Genomic DNA, 25,755 nt, shown 5'->3' with positions numbered 1-25,755 from the left:
TTGTCTATTAAATATTAATACAGGTATATGACCTGGTAGATTTGCTATGCTATGCCCAAATATGACTTGGTAAACATATTTTTAAGATACAGGTAATATATTCATATAAAATATGCATGGTCAAGTATTTTTTTAATGGCTGCCTGATGCTTGCTTTGAATCATGACATCATTTTCTAGTATTGTCCAGTTGTTAATACAGATGCAACAATTTCTTTGACATTCTTATGACCTTTGTTTTTATTCAGTCTTAATGAAATATAATTTTTAAGTATTTATAAGATAATTTTTGTGATGCTTTGTTTAAAAAAATCAGGCTATTGGCCACTTTTCGGAGCTCTCGTGATTGTACAAAAATACAAACCAAAGTGAACAGAGGTTTGGTAATGTGTGTCATTTTATTTATGTTCAAATATTTTCTCAATATGCAGAGACAACTATACGGAAATCATTGGGAGGATGTTTTCTCAACAATGGAATTTTGCCATTCGATTTAGTATAACAGCCCAACGCAGCACCATTGGCTCAACTGTTTGGATGGGTTTGTGCTTGCGGCGGGGCTGAAATGATTTAGAATTACAAAGATATTCACTAAAATATTTTAAAGAACAGTTTTTGCAAGTTATCTTTATTAATATATCCATCAGCAATACATTGTGAAAGCCAACTTAACGGTTGACATAAATAATGGCACCTGCAGTCTCAGTCTTTTAAAAACTTTAAGTGGTGAGTAATTTTTGTCCATCTTCACTGTGTCCATTTTTCCCACTGTCCCGTTTCCCATGGATGCCGTTTTGTCGTTCCGTCCTGTCTTTGCCAGCCGCAGAAAGCATCTTCTTTTTAAAACTGAAATCTGTGCTACGACTATTGTCACAGTCATTCTGCAAAAACACAAAGTCACAGAATGGTTCACAAAGACAATCTTTCAACACTGCAAAAAATCTATATAGCTGTATAAGCTATATGTGAATTCAAAGCAAACCAACAGCTAATGTACAAAATGCTTTACTTGGCGTTTTAGAGTCCGCCTAATGTAAAAGTTCAATTATTGAAAACAAACTGCATTTACAACATAAATCACCTTGAATAAGATTAAACCACTCTCAGACAGTCGAACTTCAATAATATATGATTGTCCTACCGAGTCAAAGATGGTTATGTAAACGCTGTAGGTCAATGCTACTGAGTTTCTCTCTGTATTTCAGAGGACAGAAACTACACTTTAAAAACGTTTTACCTGTATCTTAAGATATTATTGCTCTGTACTATGACATCAATGCATTTGGCAGTCGCTTTAATCCAAAGCGACTTACATAGCATTGTACTGTACGTTTGTTTCTGACTATCTGCGCTGACCTGACCCTTTTTGCATTGAATAGGTACACCCGCTGTATCTTAGGTATACGTTATATTTAGATTTCTGTGCTTTGTGCTGGATGTTAAGCAAATCAAGTCACAGTGTTTCCACTTTCAAGGAAAATCAGTTTACAAGAGGTTTGCATTACGATGGAATGAGAGACTCTATCATCAAAATATTTTCTTTCAAGGTGCAAACAGAAGTCAGTTTCCCCATGAAACCATTTCTGGTTTTCAAGGAACTTAAGTGGCCCTTAATATCACATACTTTCATAAAGAAATAAGAAGGGAGACACGACAGAAATAACCTTAGAATTCCAATGCGACGATTTTTATTTACCGGTCCAGTGTGTGAATTATAGCGCCATCTTACAGTGAGGCTGGAAATGGCAAGCAACAGCTCACTCTACCCCTCCCTGTCGAAGCACTACGGCAGCTGACACAGAACTAGGATGTTGTCATGTTTTCGCTTCTTTGCCAAAGAAGACGACATTTACGAAACGTGCTCTGTAGAGAAGTGTGTCTGTTTAGGGCTACTGTAGAAACAACATGGCGAATTCCATTTAAGGGGATGTAAATAGAAAGAGCTCCTTCTAAGGTAATAAAAACATTACGCTTCATTATGTTAGTCTTCATACACCTCTGAAGACATAACTTTTGTTGCATTTCTGTCAATAGATCCTCCAGAAAATGACATACAGCACTACTACTGTTATGCTCTCTTTAGTTTAAATGTGTTCCGCAGAAATAATCTTACCCCATCTGAGTGCTCAGGGAGGGTCTGATAGGGTTGTGATGACTCAGTCTTACAGGGTCTGCAGTCTTCCAGTAAACCCACAGACGAATCAAAGTCCTCATCTGTACTAGAGCCCTTGCAGAAAAAAGGAAGGAACGTTAGAATGCCGCAGCAACACACCACCAATCTCCTAAACTAAATCTCTACTGAAATCTTGAAGTACTTTAATCTGCTTTGTTTTCCTGAGTTTTATTCTCATCTTTGAGAGATCAATCTAAATGATGTCATTACACTGCATTAATGGGAAGCATAGAGTTGGCTTGATGTTGTTACCTGGGTGCAAGTTTTGGTTGGGGACTGTGTGTTCTTTGGGGAGCCGGAGCCTCTCATCCTTTCACTGAACCAAGAGAAAGGCACGAACGGTGGACCAGAGGAACGGGAGGACCGGCTCTCTGTTCTCTCTGAATCCCTGCATACAAACACACAAATAACATCACACATCTGCTCTATACAGGCACATGTGCAAAAATTACATTCATACTACATCACATGTTCTAATAAACTGCTTAAAATACATCCAAATATATAACAGCACAAACATTATTGCTTGATGAAATTATTATATAAAAATATTCAAATGAATGTCACGTAGACACCCCCAGAAAACTGTCAACTGTATTTTCATCCTGTTAAAGACTGGCTAAAGAGAAATCAGAGAATTATTATCTATTGTGTTGTGTGACAAACTCAGAACATATATTTTAATGTCACTTTACTCGGACTTTAAAGTGAAACTTCACCCAAAAATGAAAATCTGACATCATTTACTCACCCTCTTGTCATTTCAAACCCGTATGACTTTCTTCTGCAGAATACAAAAGAAGATATTTTGAAGAACTGGCACCCATTTACTTCCATTGGTTTTGTGTCCAAACAATAGAAGTGAATGGGGTCCGGTGCTGTCTGGTTACTCACTTTCTTCAAATATCTTATTTTCTGTTCTGCAGAAGAAAGAAAGTCGTACAGGTTTGAAATTACAAGAGGACAAGTAAATGATCACAGAAAATTCATTTTGGGGTGAACTGTCTCTTTAAGCTTCTCAATTGCTTCTTGCAATTGTTTAAATAAACTGTAATATAGGCCCATATTTAAGTGCTTGATCTTAACTAGAGTTTGTTAAAAACTCTTCCTTAAATGACAAAACGGTACTGCACAACGGCAGCGACCTAGCCAAGAAAATACAGGATGACATACCGATTTCCTGCTGATAGTCTATTGGATCTGTCTTTCCTGACCTTTCCATAGGTGCGGCGTAAAGTGACCCTGCTCAAAACAGACAAGCAGAAAATATTAGAGCCATGCTAAATGTTCATTCACTGTATGCTTATTTCTCTTGTACAACACAAAATAAAAAACAAGCTTTTGCGTGTGCTTATTAATCTGTTGTGTGTTCCCTTTTTGCCAGTAGTGGCAAAAAATTGAATACGGTTTATTTCCAATGTGTTTCCAAATGCTTCTACCACAACTTAGCTCTGAGGATCTCTTTTTCACTTTAAGCCCCACCTCATAGTCAACAACAATATTTGATTATTCCCCAATCACGATTTACACTTCTACTTAAGAAAATAAATACAAAGATAATATGAATAAAAATATTCCAAAGCTTGACATAATGGGAATATCAAATTTACCTATAACCACATTAAAATATTTTGCTTGTTGTGTCATCTTTAACAAGTCATTTTAATGCCACCTTTGAAGGATGTTGAGGCTTCCATAGCAGGCTAGAGCAGTGGTTCTCAAACTGAGACTCAAACTTGGGGGGCCCCAAGACGGATCCAGGGAGGCCACAGGTTTTTCGGCATCTTATGAAATTTATCCTAGATTTTATGCGATCAAACATCAGAAAAATAAGACCCCCAAACTAAATAATTGATGTTCCAGCTTTGTAAATATATTTTTGGTGTCATTCAAATTATACGTTTAAGATTTTAAGTCTTTATTTGGGGGGGGGGTGGCCCCTAAGCGATGCACCCTAAACAAAGGGGGCCAACAAAATAGTTGGAGAACCACTGAAAAACAAAGCTTTACCCATACACCCAAGTCTTCCATTGGTTGGACAAATAGATTATTCCCCAAATGATTGCTAATGGTTGAGCCACAGGTTGATCTCTCAAACAAATGGGGCAATAATTTGCACCCAATGTTTACACTCAAGAGATCATTACTTACAGTAACAGTCCTGGCACTTTAAATTAGGGTACTGAAAATTATTTTTCAAAAATGAAACAAAAATTTCACTTGCCAAAATGTTTAGAAATGCAGCTTTAAATTTTGGTAAGAAACTATAGTGCATTACGATAAAATCAATGTATTAAACAGAAATGATAATCCCAAAAGTGTAGTTAATTATTTTTTAGCTCAGGAAATTGAAAACACTGACCCCAAATCGAGAAATCGCCTCCTCGTTTTCTTGTCCAGCAGCACTTTTGGACTGCCCGGTTCATCGGGACCAGTGTCGTGGCTGTCGTCTGAAAACATCAGAATACGAATCCAAAAAAGTGTTAGAATTAGAAACGATTAGACGAAGTTCTAGATTAAAGTCACCATGAAACAGAAGTTGCGATTGACTTCTCTTCCATGTCATGATGAGTGTCCGAATGAAACGGCTTCTGAAATTAGAAAAGAAATGTAGGGCGGGCTTTATTTTGCCCTTCCCTTTTTGATTGGTTTGTTGTAAATTGGGTCTGGAGGGGAGGGCTAAAAATGCCTGGCCATTGGACAGTCAGTATAGTCCTACCTATTTTTTGTTGCTATTTCGTGTGGTTAAGAGGTATTCTTGAGAGGGGGAGAGGAGCTTAACGTTTTTATATAAAAATTACAAGTGCAGATGAATTTTTAAAACATAATGGTGTGCACGGATAAATCATTTATAATAATCACTGCAACACTTTGAATTTTCCTGTTTGATAGCATGGTGACTTTAAATTGAGGACCAGAATTAAAATTTGAATCAAATCCAGAACAGAGAAGTGAGGTTTAATGGGATAGGTCACCCTGAAAATAAAACTTCTGTCATCAATAATTCATTCTCATGTCCTTGAAAACCTGAAAATGACTCTTCTGTGGAACACAAACAAGATATGTTGAGAAATGTCTGAGTGGTTTTACATCCATATAATGGAAGTAAATGGGGGCCAAGGCTGTTTGGTACCAACATTCTTCAAAATATCTCATTTTGTGTTCTGCAGCAAAACAAAACAAGACAGGTCGGTGAGTAAATGATGATACAATTTAAATATTTAGTTGAAATATCACTTAAATTAAATAAGAGATTATTGCGGTGTTTAAACCTTCACTCTGTGAATATTCTCCATAGTGTAGAAGAGGTTGGCTTCCCTCACGTGACTTGAGATGGTCCGTCTGGCAAAGATGGGCTGGGGAAGATGTCTCTGAATGGATGCAGGGTCTGGTGGGGGATTTAGAGGAAGTCTCCTCGGAGGGGAAGTTCAGAAGGTGCTTGTAGCTCCTCCTTTCATCTTGCGCCTCCTTTTCTACAACCGCAGTGCTGGGGTCAAAGGTGTAGGAACGGTCTCTCCGTGAGGAAGGGGAGGAGAGGAGGAGGTCAGAGGAGGGAGAGGAGCCACGAAAGGAGGGGTGGGGCGGAGAAGAGGACGTCTGCAGTGATCCGCCAAAACTCTTGACCACAGACACACACAAAGTCATATATGAGTATAACGTCTATGTATGTGGTTATATTTAAAGGAACAGTTTGGCCTACAATTGAGAATTGTATTATATTATTTCAAACCCTGTTAATTCAAAATTTACCAGACAGCTATTTTACAATAAATGAAAATTCACACTCACAAGTCTATCAATGGCTTCTTCTCCATCTATCGAGCTCAGGCTGTCTCTCAGACGGGTTCGAGAGGGGCGGTGCCTTCTGGTTTTGATTGACAGTTGTGCTTTGGCTTTCTGTAGGCTGCTGTCAAGTCGTTCGGTCTCAGGAACCGCCTCAGTCAGATCTGATGGTGCAGAAAACACACCGACATTAGTTTCTGGAGTTCTTTTGCTATCGAAACAGAAAATAACATCACAAGTGTGCTAAAAGACTGTTGCGCCGCTCACACACACATTAGCGTTCTCGTTACAATCCATAAAGCACAGTGACAGTGTAAAGCAGGCCGAAGCTCTATTAAGCTGTCAGCAACCGAGATTACTTATATAAATGATGAGCGGCCATTCCTCATGTATACCCCGGGGCGTGTGTAAGGGTCAGTGAAACCGGAAATGCACAAACACACACAGACAAATACACCAAAGTGTGTAGATACAAATCCAACAGCAGGATGGACACGGTGCATTGCTGAAATTGTTATTGAATCCAATCGGCTCTGTCGCAGCATTAGTTTCACTTAATTATATTTGCAATTGTAAATGTGATATATACGGCCCATTACAGGCTAATTATACAGCTCTTTTTAATATTCTATAATATACACATACATAACAAAATACATCACATTCATTAGTGAGCTGTATTTGTTCCATAAAGAACCCTTCCAATCCAAACCCTTAAGTAACTGGTTCTTTGGGGAACCAAATGTGTTTTTTCGATGGCATCTGGGATGGCATAAGAGTGAATTGTCATTGTTAAGTATTTCTGTAACAGGAAATTCAACAAAAAATGACAATTCTGTCATCATTTACTCACCCCTAGATTATTGTTCATAACATGTATACGTTTCTTTGCTCTGCTGAACACACAGGAAGATATCTGGAAGATCGTCAAATCTCTTCCCCCATTGATTCCCGCAGTATTTATTTTCCCTACTATGGCAGTAAATGGTGGGTGAGATCTGTCATTCTTCCAAATGTCTTCCTGTATGTTCAGCAAAACAAAGACATTTATACAGGTTGGGAACAATGATCTAGGGCTGAGTAAAGGATGACAGAGTTTTCATTTTTGTATAGTATCCCTTACATCCAAACAGTAGAGCCCCTTCCCGGTCAACTTTCATTGTACTATTTTATGTTGTCTTAAAAAACCCTGTAAAATAATAATAGCATTAAACATAAAACAAATGCCTCACGTCTTTAGTGTGTGACCCCTAATAAAAATATAAATCCACAGTGATTTAATGTTCTCAGTAGACGATACAGCCAAACCCTTCCATTTCCGTCTCCAAATTTGTTTTGGGATCTCAGCATTCTTTCCTGTGGTGATGTTGACACTGACTCAGCACACTGCACTTTCTGAAGTAAAATCACATTCTGCACATAATAGGAGAAAACAAGCGCCTTCAATGTGCCCATTAGGTCTCCCATTATCGCTCCGCGGTTACGTACGGCATCTAAAAATCGGCAGAAATGTTTAATCAAATATTTAGAACTGGAAACACACCACTGCACATGCTCAGAGAGCAGTCCAGCCCCCGGTGCTTTTAGACACGGGGCAGGAGAGCTACTCTCGCCTGTAATGCACTCAGTGTATTGGGAGTGTGGAAATGAAGATATGGACATTAATGGTGGGGGAGGGATGGACCGACGGGAGAGGTCACTCACCAAACACATCCTCCTCTGCTTCTGCCAGTGGTGTGGAGGACATTTTCAATCTAAAAGAGTAAAACTGTGAAAATTACAATTTGGCTACATTTGGATAGACATACGTTGAAAATACATTTCCTTGATGTCCAAACTATAAACTATTTACCAGGTAATAATAATGACATTTGTTTTGTTCATTCTGTTTTTGTGTACTCTACAAGTTTCAAAATAAATCACACTAATGTACAGCACTGACCATTTGGTCAGGTGTCATTTGGCTGCCCCACACACACAGTGCCCAGGCAACAGGACGTTGTGCCATCTGCTGCCCAGCACCTTGGCAATGCTCACACCCACCCACCCAGAGTTCACAGCATCTATCAATCTATCTATCTATCTATCTATCTATCTATCTATCTATCTATCTATCTATCTATCTATCTATCTATCTATCTATCTATCTATCTATCTATCTATCTATCTATCTATCTATCTATCTATCTATCTATCTATCTATCTATCTATCTATCTATCTATCTATCTATCTATCTATCTATCTATCTATCTATCTATCTATCTATCTATCTATCTATCTATCTATCTATCTATCTATCTATCTATCTATCTATCTATCTATCTATCTATCTATCTATCTATCTATCTATCTATCTATCTATCTATCTATCTATCTATCTATCTATCTATCTATCTATCTATCTATCTATCTATCTATCTATCTATCTATCTATCATCTATCGTGTTTTGGAGTGGTGTTTGAAGGGTTCACCTGCCCCGTGGTTAAGTTCATCCTCCTGATGCATTAATCACGGCTTACAGGACTAAACAACATTCAAGATGTCAATACAGACACCTAACAAGACTAACAATACAAACTTCTTGTTCTCATTCCATGTAAGAAAGCACTGCAGGCTGACTTTGTAAGAAACCGCAGGGTCTATACGCCCGTAAGGGCCTCGCAATCCCAGTGTGATAAAGATATGAAGCTAATGGCCATGAAACTGGCCCCCACACCACACATTAAGCCATCTATAAGAATTAGGGGGGGGGGCAGGGCTGCTAAGTAGCTGACAGGCAGGGAATGGCAATAGCAAACAAATCAATATGGAGATGGGAGGGGACGAATCTGGCCTGTATGCATATATCAGCAAATAAAAGCTTACTTTTACTGCAGGGCTAAACAAGAGGAAGAACGGTACATGCTCATCATCAACATCGCCTCGCTAACATAGGGACGTTCGCATCCTATAACCTTACATGCAGTACACTTGATACCTGATCAATACAACGTCTGAACTTGTTAAAAAGGGTTAATGTATCTCACCTCTGCTATAAGAGTTGCAGCTGACAATCAGGACAAAAGGAAGCTGTAAATCATGAATATTTCATTATGGCAAGTGGATGGGATATGATGGAATAGAAAGCCAGATAAACAGACTCACCTCTAGATAGTTGCGTATTCCACAGCAAAGCTCAGCTGCTGGGGTGGGCTGGCATTCTGCTCCTCTGCCCTGCTCGCGGGATGATGCTGGAGGGCTTCTGCTCCTGGATGAGCACAAATTTCACAACGTCACAAGGCTGCTCTGCGCACACACACTTACACACGGTCCTCAGCAACAGAATGTCAGACACTGCTATACACGCCCAAGGACAGTGATGAAATGAAGGAGGTTTAGGAGAGAGAGAAGAACAGAGGGGGAGAGAGAGAGAGAGAGAGAGAGAGAGAGAGAGAGAGAGAGAGAGAGAGAGAGAGAGAGAGAGGGAGAGGGAGGTAGAGGCACATGTGCATCATGAATCAATGTTATTACCACTCCAACAGCCAATCAGCTTTCAACCCATCATAGATGACATCTAATCTGTCTATGTGTCTCCTTCCATTACATTATCCAATGTTATGATATGGATTATATGTGTTGCATGAACATGCATTTTGATTGTTTTACAGTAATACTGTATTAAGCCACTGCAGAATTATTTTACAATTTATATTAAAATAATTGCAATAATTTATATGATAGAAAAGAAAACTTTCAAAACATCTGCAATACAAATGTTATTCCTATTAATTCGATTATCATCTAATGCAGGAAAGCTCCAAATCATTTTCCTAATATTCTTATATCTAACGTAAAATATATGAATTGACAAAATTAATAGAAATATAATGAAAACATTGCAAACACGTTTGTTTATGTTGCCAAGAACATCGATGTTTTTGTCCATTTGGCCGCGAAAGACAGGAACTAAATTCGGATTGGATTCACGATTTATCATTTTACGTTTGATTGGATCTCCGAGAGTAGGCGGGTCAAAGCGCAAAATATGTCAACAGGTATTGGTCCACAGCTCAAAAGACCGGCCCACCGCTGACAGCGATTGGCTGGAGAAGTTGGCGGGCGGATGTCTGTATGTGATTTGAAAATATCAAAGCGGTTGGATAGGTAGCTGTTATAGTCGCGTGTGTTATTGCGTTAGATTGTTGATATTTCAGGAATAATTTACGTTATTTTCAGTAAGTGACTTGGTAAATTTGGTTTGATACAAAACATTGTATTTCTTTCTTTGTCGCAGAACGTTACTTTATTTCTACTACGCTAGAGATAAAAATTTAAAATGTCTGGAACTGAGGCACCCTTTAAGGTAAATATGTGTGTGTATTTAACGTTATTTTCCATTATGTGTGGTAAAATATTTAGTAGTAAAATATGTAAATGTCTAACTGCCATGTCTTAAGTTCCATCATTTACATGAAGTTAGTAAAGTTAACAGGTCTTATCTTCGTGTACTGTAACGTTAGATCTGACACGTGCATGTATTTGACTAGATGCTAATGCTACAATCGTGGTTGCAGCGTGCTAATAAAACACTTTTTGATGTTATTGCATTGCCTTTTGATGCGATTTTGGTGCATCCCACAAGTTTCCATGGTAATGGGAGTTTATTGGCCTTTATGCTATTGTTACACTAAAACTGTGCTAACGCCGTGTTAGCCACCGCTGTAGTAAAAATAGCGATGTTTAAAAACCGTGGTGTACAAAGTTACCACACATGCCTATATCTATAGTAAAAAGACACATGGAAACTTTACCAAAATGGTGCTGAGCAGGACGCCAATGCCGCAAGTCGCCACTAGGAGTTCGCTAACGAGGATTCATTGCTGCGTATTTAACTAAAATCGGTTGTATTTGTGTTATCCTGTCGTAACACTATATAGAAAATGTCAAACTATTTTGTTTGGTCTTTTAAGTTCTGGATCTATTTTGGCTTTTGTTAAAACTATTATCAAAATTTCCAAAGATGTCTTTAGATATTAAACTTTATTTTTAGGGGTGTTGTTTTTCTAAGGATGCAGCGAAATGTTGGCCGATAACCGAAAATTCTTGAACTCTAGAAGCCGATAAATGGCTGATATACAGTACTTTAGTATTAATATAACATTTTCTGAGAAGGAAATGTATTTTTCCATGCCTACTTTACACAAATTCAAGATTTGGGTATATTTTTTATTTAATTCAACTTTTATAGATGCACGGTTACTGATTATAGATTTCTCTTAAATAAGTAAATGGTATAGAGGTTCTCCCCGAGCAACCCAGAAGAGTTTTCTCTATAGCCACAAGACAGCAGTCTGATTCAAACAATATGCCTTTGTTCCTATAATTCACACATTCATAAATACTGTAGTTACATATTTTACCTGTACCAACAAAGTTTTGCTAATAGCATCATTAACTGAATGATCACAATGGAAAGACTGTATTTTAACTGTGAGCAGCATGCACCTGAAGTGGTTCAAGGCGAGGCAATATATCGGCCTAAATTTTATTATTGGCAGATAACATAAAAAAAATCCATTCATCTACCGATTGCAGATAATTTATATAAACACACAGTTCTGTTCCTCTGTGTAACGTTTTTAGTTTCTTTTTACAGAATTTGTTTGAGAACAAAGCTCTCAGTAAACCAAAGAAGGATGAGAAGCGAATGTCTGTGGAGCGGATCTATCAGAAGAAGACGCAGCTGGAGCACATCCTGCTCCGGCCTGATACCTACATCGGCTCTGTGGAGCCGGTCACTCAGGTGAGGATCTGTCTGTGTTTATACGTGGATAATGGTTCTTATTTATGATTACTGATACAACGTTATAAATACAACCTAGATCGAATCTTTTCGCATTTGTGTTTACCAATACTGTCAGTCGTAACAATCAAGTGTCACAAAATGAATCTGTGTGACATCGTGCTGGGAGGTATACCGGTTAATACGATTACTGGTGTGTATTTTTGTTATTATATTTTAGTAACCGTATTACTGATGTAGCTTAAGCAATGTGAGGAGCGACACTGTTTCGGAGTCCCTTTTCACTGTTGCACTATGACCGGCCATTCAAACAGAATGCCTCTTTCTATGTCGCGGCACTACTGTATCATCAATTTTCTATATAAACATGCCCTAAACATAGTTGTTTTGATGTTCGCGTGTGTCTCACGCATGAGCGGGAGCGTATAATATTCCGTTCATGTCGCAATGGGAGCGTCTACCGCGCGGCTCATCAGCAGATGAATGTAACACATGTGTAGCACCAGTGCTACCTATAGATATGCTTTTTTCTCCATGCATTTGCTAAAATATTATGGATGCAAGTTACCTTTGCATACTATTCAGTTTTTAATGTAGTCACAACTTTGCAATTATAATAGGGGAAGGGGATTGTTAACATTGTGAAGTAACAAGTTGTTTGGGAAATTTGCACAATCAAAAGGTTCTGTATTTTAACTGGAACTGTCATGCATCAGGATTCCTTCACTTCGTCATGAATCAATTTGATTGACTTGCTGACCTATATAATACTAGTGTGGCATTTTTCTACAATATTAATTCGCCATATGAGCGTATAAAAGGGCATTTTAGGTCAATCATTTGCAGTTTTTCCTCTCTCAATCAGTATAAAATGTGTTAAAAAATACCGCCATGTACTGGAATCTGGAAATACAGAATATATAATTTACTCGCCCTCGAGTTGTTCCAAATCTGTATAAATGTCTTTGTTATGATGAACAAAGAGAAAGATATTTGGAAGAACGCTTGTAACAAACAGATACTCTCTCCATTAGTAGGAAAAAATACAAGGGTAGTCAAAAGTGCCCCAGAACTGTTTGATGATTATTACTTAATTTTTTCTACTATGGGAGTCATGGGGGGCAAGATCTGTTTGGTTATAAGCATTCTTCCAAATATTTTTCCCTGTGTTCATCAGAACAAAGAAATGTATACAGATTTTGAACAACTCGAAGGTGAGTAAACAATGACAGAACATAGACAGTGTCCCTTTAAAACATTGTAGCCATTAATTACAATTTTCTGTTTCTCAATCCAGCAAATGTGGGTGTTTGATGATGATGTTGGGATGAACTGCAGAGACGTCACATTTGTGCCAGGACTCTATAAGATCTTTGATGAGATTCTTGGTGAGTTTTCCTCTGGTATAACTCTATAATTTATTGTTAGTTCTTCCGAGATCAAATTTAACTGTTATTCTCTTATTCGTAGTGAACGCTGCTGATAACAAACAAAGAGACAAGACCATGAACTGCATCAAGGTCAACATCGACCAGTAAGTATTGTTAGCCTCTGATTGGTCAGCGGTGTCGATGTTGAAAGATGTAGTAGCTTGCTTTTGTGTGGACAGAGAGAACAATACCATCAGCGTGTGGAACAACGGAAAGGGTATTCCTGTGGTCGAGCACAAAGTGGAAAAGGTGTATGTGCCCGCTCTGATCTTCGGCCAGCTCTTGACCTCCAGTAACTATGACGATGACCAGAAGAAGGTCACCGGTGAGTCTGTGCTGGCAGTGGATGGATAGATGAGGCAAGGGGGTTTCGCTCTTGTGGGATGTTTAACGAGTTTGTCTTTATCAGGTGGTCGTAATGGATACGGTGCGAAGTTGTGTAACATCTTCAGTACCAAGTTCACCGTCGAGACGGCCTGTCGAGAGTCTAAAAACTGTTTTAAACAGGTAAGACCAATGAGTGCTTATTGGAGTCTTCTATGTCTAGTGTTGTCTGATGGAACAATTTTAATTTTTTGATAACAATTTCTTAAATATTACATTTTTTATTTTTTCTGACAGACGTGGTTCAATAACATGGGCCGAACGGAAGAGTGTAAGATCAAACCATTCAATGGAGAAGACTACACCTGCATCACATTTCAGCCGGACCTGGCTAAGTTTAAGATGCAGGCTTTAGATAAGGACACAGTGGCCCTATTGACCCGGCGCGCGTATGACATCGCTGGCTCCTCCAAGGGTGTTAAAGTCTTTCTTAATGGGAAAAAGCTGGCAGTGAGTAGACGACTTTTTTTTTTTACATTTAAGCATTTCGCAGATGCTTTCATCCAAAGCAACTTGCATTGTACTATACATTTTCTTTCTGACTAGGGCTGAATGATTTAGAAAAAATATTTAATTGCGACTTAAAAATTTGTTTTATCATTATTGCGATTGCAATTTATTTATTAAATAAAGCACCTTATCTTCTGTATTATTTAATAAAGAAAATCAATAAATCATGTTAACCAACCCAATATTAGACAGATGGTGCAATGCACTCTTCAGCCTTGGCTCATGGTTCACATAGACGTGTGGAGTGAAGCAGTCACGACGTGAATGAGGTGCAACACGATCTCTTCACTTGCAAGCAGACACCACTAGAGAGCAAGCTTCCGTCCCAAGAACTTTAGGGGAAAGGAGAAGATGCTGCGCATTTTTAAGATGGTACTAGTCAGCTCCGAGCAGGGTCGCATCAAGCTGTGCACCCCCATAATTAAAGTCTTTGCGATTCGAATTTTCTCGTTTTTATCACCTCGCAATTAATCGTTCAGCCCTATTTCTGACTATGTGCAATCCAAGGGACGGAACCCATGACCTTGCCGTTGCTAGTGCCATACTCTAACCACTGAGCCACAGGAAAGCTGAGCCATTCATCATCTCATGAATGTGTTTTGATGGAGTAATCTCATCTCCATGTCGCTGTTCTATAATGGGTTAACTGATGTTTCTTAATTTGTCAGGTGACTGGTTTCCGCAACTATGTGGATCTGTATCTGAAGGATAAGGTGGATGAGACAGGTTCGGCTCTGACAATCGTACATGAGAATGTTAGTGAGCGTTGGGAGGTGTGTCTTACGCTCAGTGATAAAGGATTCCAACAAGTCAGTTTTGTTAACAGCATCGCCACGACCAAGGTAAACCTTTTCCATATTTTTGGTGATTCTGACATCTTTCGGACAATAAACGTTTTAACTCTGTGTGTTTTTGTTTCAGGGTGGCAGACACGTAGATTATGTTGCAGACCAGATTGTGTCCAAGCTGATTGAGGTGGTGAAGAAAAAGAATAAAGCTGGAGTGACGGTCAAACCTTTCCAGGTACATCTATGATCAGCAAATCACTTCTAAACTTCTCATCTTGATGTTTATTTTGCAGCTATAGATATAAAGTAGGGCAATTTTTTTGGATTCAAGATTAATATGAGATTGGCAGAAACAGCGTGTTACCTCCTCTTTAAGAATCATTCTTACCTTGGACTGTAACAGTTGATTTTCTGACATAATAAACCTCGATGAATGGACAAATGCAGCCTCCGGTGGACACAACCGAAATCCTTGCCTGGACGTGTCTGGGGAAAATGGCACACATGGTCACCCTATATAAAGTTCTCTTTTAACGTGTTTACAGGTGAGGAATCACATGTGGTTGTTTGTGAACTGTCTGATCGAGAATCCCAGCTTTGACTCTCAAACCAAAGAGAACATGACCCTACAGCAGAAGAGCTTCGGCTCTGCCTGCTCCCTGAGTGAAAAGTTTGTTAAACAGGTGAGATCACACATCAGGATGCACCTGCATGCCCCGAAACAATCTCTACTCGGATGTGTGAACGTAATGGGACAGTTTAACCACTATTTAATATTGTCATTATTTATTTTGGTGGAGTTCTGTGACTTTATACTCTCGCATCGTTTTACCTTCAAGTTAAAGTCCCTGTGAAACGGGAAGTAGAGATGGTTTTTACTTATGCATTTCCGAGTGAAACTGAATTTTGAATGACAAGAATAGTGGGCGTGGCTTTCGTATTGGATTTATAAACAGCCATTGCATTTTGAAATGGCTGCATACTGACAGTCGAAGGGGAGGAGTTAACTGATGCTCCATCCAAGCCGTCAACTAAGATGGTTAGACATTACAGGAAGGAAATGCATTTTCAGATTTTAACAAAGGATTTTGAGGGCACACACATTTTAAAAAGAGAATGACACAAATTGATAAACTATTCACAAAAAACACTGCAATATTTCATGACTTTTTTTGTATAATTTATTTCACTGTGACTTTAAAATGTTTCAACTTTCAGCGACAGTTAAAAAAGGCTGGTTGATGAGATTAGAGACTCCCAGCATGTTTTGTTTAGGAAATGTGTAATAAATGTGCAATGATCTCATTGTTTTGCAGGCAAATAGCTGTGGAATAGTAGAGAGCATTATGAACTGGGTGAAGTTTAAAGCTCAGACTCAGCTCAATAAGAAGTGCTCTGCTGTCAAGCACACGAAGATTAAGGGCGTGCCAAAACTGGATGATGCCAACGACGCTGGTAAGAACAGCATCAAGAGTTTATTCTGCCTTAAATCTTCACACGGATATTTACTTGACTTTGGTCGTGTTACAGGTGGGAAGAATTCTTCCAGCTGTACTCTGATCCTTACGGAAGGTGACTCGGCCAAAACTCTGGCCGTGTCCGGTTTGGGTGTGGTGGGACGAGACCGCTACGGGATCTTTCCTCTGAGGGGTAAAATGCTCAACGTGCGAGAGGCGTCACACAAACAGGTCTGTAAAGTCAAATTGAACTTAAATCTAAGGTTTGCTGAACTAAAGCATTTTATTGATTTGGATGGAAAGGCTTTTGGTTAACTCTTATGTTTCTGTTGTAGATTATGGAGAATGCTGAGATCAACAACATCATAAAAATCCTCGGTCTGCAGTACAGGAAGAACTACAGCGATCCGGAGTCCCTCAAGACTTTACGCTATGGCAAACTGATGATCATGACAGATCAGGTCAGACTCGATCACCGTGTGTCCATCACAGCTCAGATGACTTGTGTAGGGTCGTAATGCGAAACGTTTGTGCCTTATGCAGGATCAGGACGGATCTCACATTAAAGGTCTTCTCATCAACTTCATCCATCATAACTGGCCCTCTCTGCTGCATCACAACTTCCTGGAGGAGTTCATCACCCCCATCATCAAGGTACGTGCCAGCATCATCGCTGTCAAGTTATAGAATAAGCCGTGTGGAGCTGTCTTATCATCTACTGTCACTTCACAGGCGTCCAAAAAGAAGCAGGAACTTTCCTTCTACAGTATCCCAGAGTTCACAGAGTGGAAGGATAAACAGAGTAGCACAAAATCCTGGAGGATCAAATACTACAAAGGTTTGTCTCAAATACCTGTGGTAGTCAGCTGACAAACGTAAGCATTGGTTTTATTTGATGATTATGATGTAGGAGGTGAAGGTTGTCACAAACACACTGGGTGGTCTTTGATAACATCATGAGGTTTGAAGTGTGTGTGGCTCATGTGTCGTTTTCTGCATGCACATCTACAGGTTTGGGTACCAGCACATCCAAGGAGGCCAAAGAATATTTTGTGGATATGGCGAGACATCGAATCCCCTTTAAGTACTCCGGGCCTGCTGACGATGAAGCTATCACCCTGGTAAGCACATCTTGGTTTGCCTGGTGATATTTACTTTTGTTTAAACAGTGAACATTTTCCTAAAACAAGTTTTCGTCTGTTTGAAAACATTGTGTGCTTCCAGGCCTTTAGTAAGAAGAAGGTGGAGGAGAGGAAGGAATGGCTGACCAGCTTTATGATCGACAGAAGACAGCGCAGGGAACACAACCTGCCTGAGGTATCTATACCGTCCATCTAAACCGTTGTTCTGGCATGGAGGGGGGCTTTGTGTGCCATTTAAACTTCCTTTTATTCTCCCATGTGCAGGAGTATCTGTATGGACAGAAGACCACCTCACTCTCCTTCCACGATTTCATCAATAAGGAACTTGTGCTGTTCTCCAACTCTGACAACGAGAGGTCCATCCCGTGCTTGGTGGATGGTGAGACACATTTTCATATAAATCTTAACTACTCGCTTCTGCAGCATTTATGTTCATAGCTTGCTAGATTTTGATCCCGACCTGCTGTCGCACAAATGAATGTATGATGCGTGTTGTCAGGACTGAAGCCGGGTCAGAGGAAGGTCATGTTCTGCTGTTTTAAGAGGAACGATAAGAGAGAAGTGAAGGTGGCCCAGTTGGCTGGATCAGTTGCCGAGATGTCGGCGTACCATCACGGCGAGGTGAGCATCACTCATGTCACTTCACTCAATAATCTTATGATCTGTGAATATGATATTAAATGTGCTTTTATCTCTCTCAGACCTCTCTGATGATGACCATCATAGGTCTCGCTCAGAACTTCGTGGGGAGTAATAATCTGAACTTGCTTCAACCTCTGGGTCAGTTTGGCACACGTCTGCACGGAGGAAAAGACTCTGCCAGTCCCAGATACATCTTCACCATGCTCAGGTACATCCTCACAGCCAATGATGGTGATTTGGCTGCATACAGGCCACAAATAAGTCTAAGAACAAATTGGTTTAAATAGAGTACTTTTAGGCCAGTGAAATGAGTAGGTTTTGGGCACTGATTTAGCATAGCTTGTATAACCTGTAGCATAAATTGTACTTTAAAAACCTTTCCAATGAAACGTTCAGTTCACTGGCTCGCCTGCTGTTCCCTTCGGTGGATGATAACCTGCTTAAGTATAACTACGATGATAATCTGCGAGTGGAGCCCGAGTGGTACATTCCCATCATCCCTGTGGTGCTGGCCAACGGAGCCGATGGCATTGGCACAGGATGGGCGAGTCGCCTACCCAACTTTGACCTCCGTGAGATCATCAACAATATCCACCGCCTGCTCAACGGAGAAGAAACTCTTCCCATGGTGAGTCATGTTTGAAGCTATAAAACATTTTGTGTTTTACATTTATCAATTTTGCTGATGCTTTTATCCAAAGCAACTTCTATTGCATTATACTATACCTGCGCAATCCCTGGGAAAAAAACCCATCTTCTTGGCGTTGCTAGCGCCATGCTCTAACCACTGATCTACAGGAAAGCTGTTTTAAAGTGCAAAGTTGATTAATGATATTGTGGTATTCTCTGTACATCCAGCTGCCCAGTTATAAGGGCTTCAAAGGCACCATTGAAGAACTGGCGAAGAATCAGTACGTGAATAACGGTGAGGTGGCCATCATTGACTCGACCACCATTGAGATTACAGAGCTGCCTGTCAAAACCTGGACTCAGGTGTGTGTTTGATGTCATTTAAGTAAAGATTTAGATTGAATAGATTTGATGGTAACTGTGTGATTGAATCTGTGTTAGACCTATAAAGAGAACGTGCTGGAGGCGATGCTGAATGGCTCGGAGAAGGTTCCTGCTCTGATCACTGACTATAAAGAGTATCACACGGACACCACCGTGCGTTTCGTCGTCAAGATGACCGAGGAGCGGCTGAGAGAGGCCGAAGCCGCCGGACTGCACAAAGTCTTTAAGCTCCAGAATCCTCTCACCTGTAACTCCATGGTAAACACACGCATAAACACGATCTGTTCCACTGATGTCCAGTGCGTTGTTTTTAATTGAAATACAGTAGATCCGTCCTTAAGTACCTGTCTGTATCATCCTCCAACAGGTGTTGTTTGATCACGTGGGGAGTTTGAAGAAGTACGAGTCTGTTCAGGACATCCTTAAGGATTTCTTTGAGCTCAGAATGAAGTATTACGTCCTCAGGAAGGACTGGCTGCTGGGAATGCTGGGAGCCGAGAGCGCTAAACTCTCCAACCAGGCTCGATTTATTCTGGAGAAGATTCAGGGAAACCTTGTCATTGGTGAGGCTTATTGCCAAATGCATTCAAAATGGTTTTTATTACTCATTATTATGCCGCTATTGTTTTTTTTTTGGGCTGTTTAAATAATGCTTTGTGTCATTTCAGAAAATAAACCCAAGAAGGAGCTCATACGTATGCTTCAGGAGATGGGCTACGACTCGGACCCTGTTAAAGCCTGGAAACAAGCGCAGGAGAAGGTATGCTACATGTGCATTCGGCCAATAAAGCTCATCGATAATTGCTGATGTTTAGCATATGTTTTCTCTATATGCTTTTGCATAACACTGTCAGTCCTCCGCTGACTGAACCCTCACAGCCTTCAGAGAAACAGTAAAAACTACATAATCACGCCATGTTCTATGCTTACATTGCACATATGTAAGCTCATGCTTGTTATAAATGCAGAAATACGGCTTCATTCAGCGTGTGGTGTAATTTTATTTACATGGGGAACTGAACAGCGATTTGCTAAGTGTACAGAAAATCCAGAGTCTGGAAGTTGAGACGTCAATATGATATGCTTAAACATTATAACGTTATCTATGTACAGAGACTAAAATGGGCCATTCCGCTATTGAATGGCTTGAAACTATATATTAGACCGTGAGTAGTCCAGCCATGGGTAAACGCATTGAAGTCTACGGAATGCATACATTTAAATAACCTAAAACATCCCATGAGACTGTGTTCACAAGACTTTTTAAAGAAATCCCCTGCGTGCAGCGTTTGCAAATACATATATCACATTCGAAGTGAAAAATATATATTTTTGGCAAACACTTGCCTGTTTTCAATAATGGTACAAAGGGCTGTACGATTTGGCCTAAAATCTAAATCTCGATTTTGTTTACTTATTTTTCTTAGGTTTTATTACTGTAGTTCACTGACATGGTTTGTAGTGTAAATATATGTTTTCCATTTAAGGCTTTCTTATTTCATATTATTTTGAAATAATAAAAGGAAATACAAACTATTTATGGTTATTTTTGAACATTTCGAACACATCTTTGTGTTATTTTATGGAAACATTGCCTTTGCATCATCTGTCTGCATGTGTCGTGAGACATTTGGTATACTTTAAGACCGTGGAGATACGTCCTGCAGTCATAAGAGCTATCGCCTGAAGGAAACAGACTGAGTTGAACTGAGATTTTATAGAAATTGAGTGTTTATAGAAATATTAAGTATGTGTTTCAGTATATATATCCCCCATTTTTGGACTAAAAGTCCTGTGATCACTACACCTGAGCAAAACGTGAGGAAGAATATTTCTCAACTGTACATGTTTTCCATGCATATTACATAAACATGGCATATTTGATTTCAATCTGAATCGAATCATTCAAAAGTAGACATTTAAAGCTTTCTTTAGACATAAGTGAGAGAGACTGCTGATAATGCGAGAGACATGCGTGAACTTGGAAACCTGTCTGTCTAGCGCGTGTTTACATAGAATGTAGCAGTGACGGATGGAAAATCACGATGTCTATGAATGGCCCGGCCGGTCGCTGTAGCTCACAGCACGGCACGCACATACTTCGTACAGTTATTAGCGTGTTCTGTACCGTGATAAAAAACAGGGCGCACCACAACGAAATATGCACTCAGAAATATATTTTGAGGTTGCACAGATTAAGTATAGGGAGCATATGCAACTAAAATGGTCGCAATTTCGAGCCAAGCACTCCATCGTGCCAATTGCGAAAGATATTGTGTTCTTGTCAGGCCAGACGGACCAGTGCCATGAGATCTTGTCACACACCTCACATCCATCCATGTGCATGAGTATAGTTCTGCTGTGTGTGTGTTTATCAGGATGTCGAGGAGGATGCCGGGGATGACGATGAGGAGAAAGAGGACTCGTCTGGTCCTGATTATAACTATCTGCTCAGTATGCCCTTGTGGTACCTGACCAAAGAGAAGAAAGACGAGCTGTGCAAACAGAGGGATGATAAGGTGAACATGAACATGTGATCGCAGGATAGAATCACAGAGGTGGTGTTTGATATGACTGCGGTGTTGAAGGTTCTCTCTCTGTTCTTCAGCTGACAGAGTTGAACACGCTGAAGAGAAAGGAGCCTGCCGATCTTTGGAGAGTGGATTTGGCTGCCTTCACTGAGGAGCTGGAGGTAAATGGATTTGGCTTAACCGGTTTGTGCACATGTTGGGCGGTCAGGAACGAGCGTTATATTGATTTGTTTTGTGTCTAGAATTTGGAGAAGAAGGAGATTGAGTCTCAGACCACGGGGACTCAGGTCAAGGGGAAGGTAGGCAAATCAAAGGTGGTGAAGATGAAGAACGAGACGATGCCCACCCCACAAGGCCGCCGTGTCATCCCCCGTATCACCAGCACCATGAAGGACCAAGCTGTGAAGAAGGATGGAGCCAAGCGAGGGAAAGCTGCGAAGGTGTGTGCTGGATGCATTTCATTTTTTCAATCATTCATCAGTCGGTTGTCACACTTCGTGTCGTCAGACTGTACGGAACACCTGAGATTGATATTATTTCTTTGTTTACACTGATGTAGTTCATTGTACTGATGGTTTGTGGTGGGGTATTTTCAGAAGGGGGATGTGGTGATGAAGATGGAGTTTGATGATGAGGCAGACGCTCCAGCTGATGGCTCCGAGATGGGACTGACCGCAAGACTCGCCAAGAAAATCAAGAAAGAGCCAGCGAAAGACAAGAGTAAGATTCCATACACATGAGCTGGTGTAGAGTTTGAACACATCACATTCCCCTCCAGGACAACACTTACCATCCATTAATCTTCAACAAAGAGTTTTAAGATTTGAATCAACCAGAGCTGAAATGAGGCACAATGTTAGATTTTGTTTGGAGAATGACAAGGCTATCAGACTGTTGAAGTACACAAGATGAATATCGATATTCTATTGATTTTATATAAGATAAAAACAAAACCGTTTATTAAAAAAGGCTCATCACACTTTTATGTATCAATTATATTGTTCAGATTATTTTATTTTTGACTCATGTCAGGAAACTCTGATCTAGATTTTTCATCTCGTGCGTCACAGGGGCAAAGTCGGGCAAGCAGACCACCCTCAACTTCAAACCGATGCAGAAGAAGAACCCCTGGTCAGATGATGATGATGATGATGATGAGGAAGATGTGGGGTCTGACTCTGACATGGATGTCATCAGTGAGGAAGTGGCTCCAAGAGCGAAGAGAGAACGTAAAGGTGAAGATCTTTCTATGCACACACATGCATTTACTTGCATCCTTCTCTTTTGTTCTGTTTTCATAAATTAATGTATTTTGTGAATTTCACATGTTTGTTTTCAATCATTTGTAATTACACCTTCGAATTTAAAATGAAGTTGTATTAATGTTTTTCTTAACAATCAAGTGCATTCGTCTATTTCGACGTGAGCGGGTCTCACTTAAAGACATTACACATCAGTCTAGTAAAGCATTTTTCTTGTAGGATTGTTTTATACCAGTTGTTGTGACCTTCGAGTAAATGTTTAAAATAATAGCTTGTGTTTAATAACGTTAAAGTAAACTTAGAAAAAAATCTAAGTTTACTTTTTAAGATGCAATCTGTAATATTTGCCTCTATCGCAATCCCTGTTTCAAAGATAAAATTGCAGGATACTTTGTTCTTATCTTAAGTTAGCCAAATGATGACAATGACATTTCCAGCTAAATTGTACATCTCCTTATACTGAGCCTACAGTTTTGATTTGCCATCTATTAAAACTGCAATCTGTGACTTTATTTAAAACATGTTATTTATATCTGTTTTACCTGTAAAATGCAAGAAAAAGTTAGCAATAATGTGCATTATTGTGTACGTTATATACATTATCGAACATTAAAAACTAAATTAATAAATACTGTAAACCCTTCGCGATATCGGCAGTCTCCTGTTAAGCACGCCTAAGTCTATTTCTATAGTTTACATTCCTTATGTCTTGTGCAAATCCTAAACAACTCTGTTATAATATACTAAAATGTCGTCTTGTAAACTGGAATCTTGCAGTTGCGGCTGAAAAGAAGTACAGTCTGTCGAGCAGTGAGGATGAGTTTGATGACTGGGTGAAGAGCAGTAAACAGAAGCCTGTCATTGAGGATGATGACTCCTTCAATCCAGAGCCCAGCGCTCAAGCGGACAGCGACATGGACTCTCCTCCACTCCCACCCACGTAAGATCTTCTACTCCAAACTCATATGCATGAAACACAAGCTTCTGTGCTCTTCCAAACACAAGCTGCGTCAATGTCTGTTGATTTTGTGTATTTGAAGTGAACCGTGACCATTCTGCTCAATATTATTTATAAATAAACTGTATTTTTGGGCAGACTATCCTTAAATCGAGACTTGCTTTAATTCTCATCTCACTTGTGTTGCTTTTGATCAACTCTTATACCTTTTTCAGGAAAAAACCATCAGTAAAGTCCAGCAAGTCAAAGATGGAGAAACAAGATCCTCTAAGCAAAACCAGCTGTAAGCCGCACATCACTCTACTCTGAAATAATTTCTTTATCTATAGAATGTTGTCCTGGCATGTTTTGTTCTGCTTTTTAACTTCTCTTTGCTTGTTCAACTAGCTCAATCTGATGTCAGTGAAGAGCCGGTCACTAAACCTCCACCAAAAGCCGAAGAGAAGAAGGGGAACAAAGCATCGGGAGCCACCAAGAAACCTGCCGCAAAGAAGACCAGCGCCGCTCCAAAGAAGAAAGCAGCAGGTAATTGAATGTTCTCATACGTCACACTGAGGTCCAGAACAGCAGTTCTTCTCTTGATGATTTGTGGTTTTATTCTTCTAGACTCCAAACAGCCCTCAATCCTGGATGCTCTTTCAACGGCGATTCCCAAAAAAGCAAAAGCTGTAAAGAAGCCCACTGCTTTAAAAATAACCTCCAGTGAGTCGGACAGCGCCCCCACTGCTGTCGTTCAGAAGAAACCTTCTCAGAAGAGGAAGACCGCTCTGAGCAGCGACCAATCAGATAGCGACTCTGACAGCGGCAATCTCATGGCCCGCCTTAAGGGCAAGAGCGCTGCTGGAAAGGTAGTCGAACGCATTCTTGATTGATTGAAACTGTGATTTTCAATAAACATTAGTAGGGTACTAACTTATACATGAACAACAAACTAAAACCAAACAATGTCATTGATCATTTCCCAGAGTTGTTCATGGCCAGAGATTTTTTTTAGAGAAACTTCATGCAATTTTTATTTCCTTGTTTTAGAAACCAAAGAGCTGGGAGGATGATGACAGCTTTCAACTGGACGAGAAGGTTGTGACATCATCTGCTGCTCCACGGAGCCGAGCTGCACGCACCACCAAACCTGTGACCTACACACTGGGTTCAGACTCAGATGAGGACTTTTGATCTCTTAAATGTGCTCCATGTTCAGTTCTTGTTAACAAGCATTTCTGTGTGCACGATACTCCAAGGTCAAAGTTATAGTAGCGGTTGGTTTCATATTTACATAAAATAACTATTTTAAGTAGAATTTGATCTGTAGAGTTTATCCACTGTCTTATGGACATGGCCTGTTTTATTTTTTAAAAGAAACTAATGACTAGAATTAGCCACTTGTGACTTTCTTAACTTGATAACAGTTGCATATTGGCAGATGTTTATTGCTTTGTCCGTTGTTGAATTTTATACGTGGTGTTTGTCTTGTAAATATTTTCAATGTTCTTTCAAAGTTTCTAATAAATAAGTTGCATTGCAACCAATGTCTCTACCCTTTTGAAGGACTATGGAGGCTGACACACATCACGTTATCGCTGCTTTGCTGAAGATGATCGCGTCTGTAGAGCAGTTTGTCCGTGTAGGGCTACTGCAGAAACAACATGGAGAATAGCATGTAAGGGGACCCACGGTGTATGTAGATAGAAAGAACTCATTCTAAGATAATAAAACGTTATGCTTCATTATGAAAGGTCTTTATACACCTATGAAAACCGTTATGTATATTAGATTGCATTTATGTCAATAAAGGTCCAGTGGATCGTTTTTGGAGGATCAAAAGGGAAAAAAATAGGCATGGGACTAGTTTTGTGTCTCATAATTTCTTCGACATGCATCTGATTTGAATTAAGATTGTT

At 39.7% G+C, this 25,755-nt stretch overlaps 2 protein-coding genes across 2 annotated transcripts; one reads left to right on the top strand and one right to left on the bottom strand.

The window, feature by feature from the left end:
• Window positions 1–380: 380 nt before the first annotated feature.
• Window positions 381–10,801, bottom strand: samd14 (sterile alpha motif domain containing 14). The gene is made up of 11 exons (XM_079476259.1): window positions 10,748–10,801; window positions 9,102–9,204; window positions 8,984–9,026; window positions 7,660–7,709; window positions 5,962–6,119; window positions 5,445–5,790; window positions 4,535–4,622; window positions 3,346–3,414; window positions 2,425–2,560; window positions 2,113–2,226; window positions 381–880 (listed from the first exon to the last, which is right to left on the bottom strand). Exons 4-11 carry the CDS (start codon window positions 7,700–7,702, stop codon window positions 719–721), a joined length of 1,116 nt encoding a protein of 371 aa, XP_079332385.1. The 5' UTR covers window positions 7,703–7,709; window positions 8,984–9,026; window positions 9,102–9,204; window positions 10,748–10,801; the 3' UTR covers window positions 381–718.
• top2a (DNA topoisomerase II alpha) lies at window positions 10,037–25,439 on the top strand. Its single transcript, XM_079476258.1, has 36 exons — window positions 10,037–10,100; window positions 10,231–10,299; window positions 11,593–11,739; window positions 13,037–13,127; window positions 13,210–13,273; window positions 13,349–13,494; window positions 13,579–13,676; window positions 13,791–14,003; window positions 14,732–14,905; window positions 14,985–15,086; window positions 15,397–15,534; window positions 16,168–16,306; window positions 16,382–16,539; window positions 16,644–16,769; window positions 16,852–16,962; window positions 17,041–17,146; window positions 17,320–17,429; window positions 17,533–17,625; window positions 17,715–17,829; window positions 17,950–18,071; window positions 18,152–18,300; window positions 18,489–18,720; window positions 18,951–19,085; window positions 19,164–19,364; window positions 19,474–19,669; window positions 19,775–19,866; window positions 21,485–21,625; window positions 21,715–21,798; window positions 21,880–22,077; window positions 22,234–22,357; window positions 22,708–22,872; window positions 23,677–23,839; window positions 24,073–24,140; window positions 24,245–24,382; window positions 24,464–24,705; window positions 24,887–25,439. The coding sequence occupies exons 2-36, from the start codon at window positions 10,273–10,275 to the stop codon at window positions 25,028–25,030; spliced, it is 4,752 nt and encodes a 1,583-aa protein (XP_079332384.1). The 5' UTR covers window positions 10,037–10,100; window positions 10,231–10,272; the 3' UTR covers window positions 25,031–25,439.
• The last annotated feature ends 316 nt before the right edge of the window (window positions 25,440–25,755 follow it).

This window comes from Barbatula barbatula, assembly GCF_947034865.1.
Source record: "Barbatula barbatula genome assembly, chromosome: 16".
NCBI classification, from domain to species: Eukaryota; Metazoa; Chordata; class Actinopteri; order Cypriniformes; family Nemacheilidae; genus Barbatula; species Barbatula barbatula.
The sequence above is the reverse complement of the archived record's forward strand: the minus strand, read 5'-3'. Positions and strand labels throughout refer to the sequence as shown.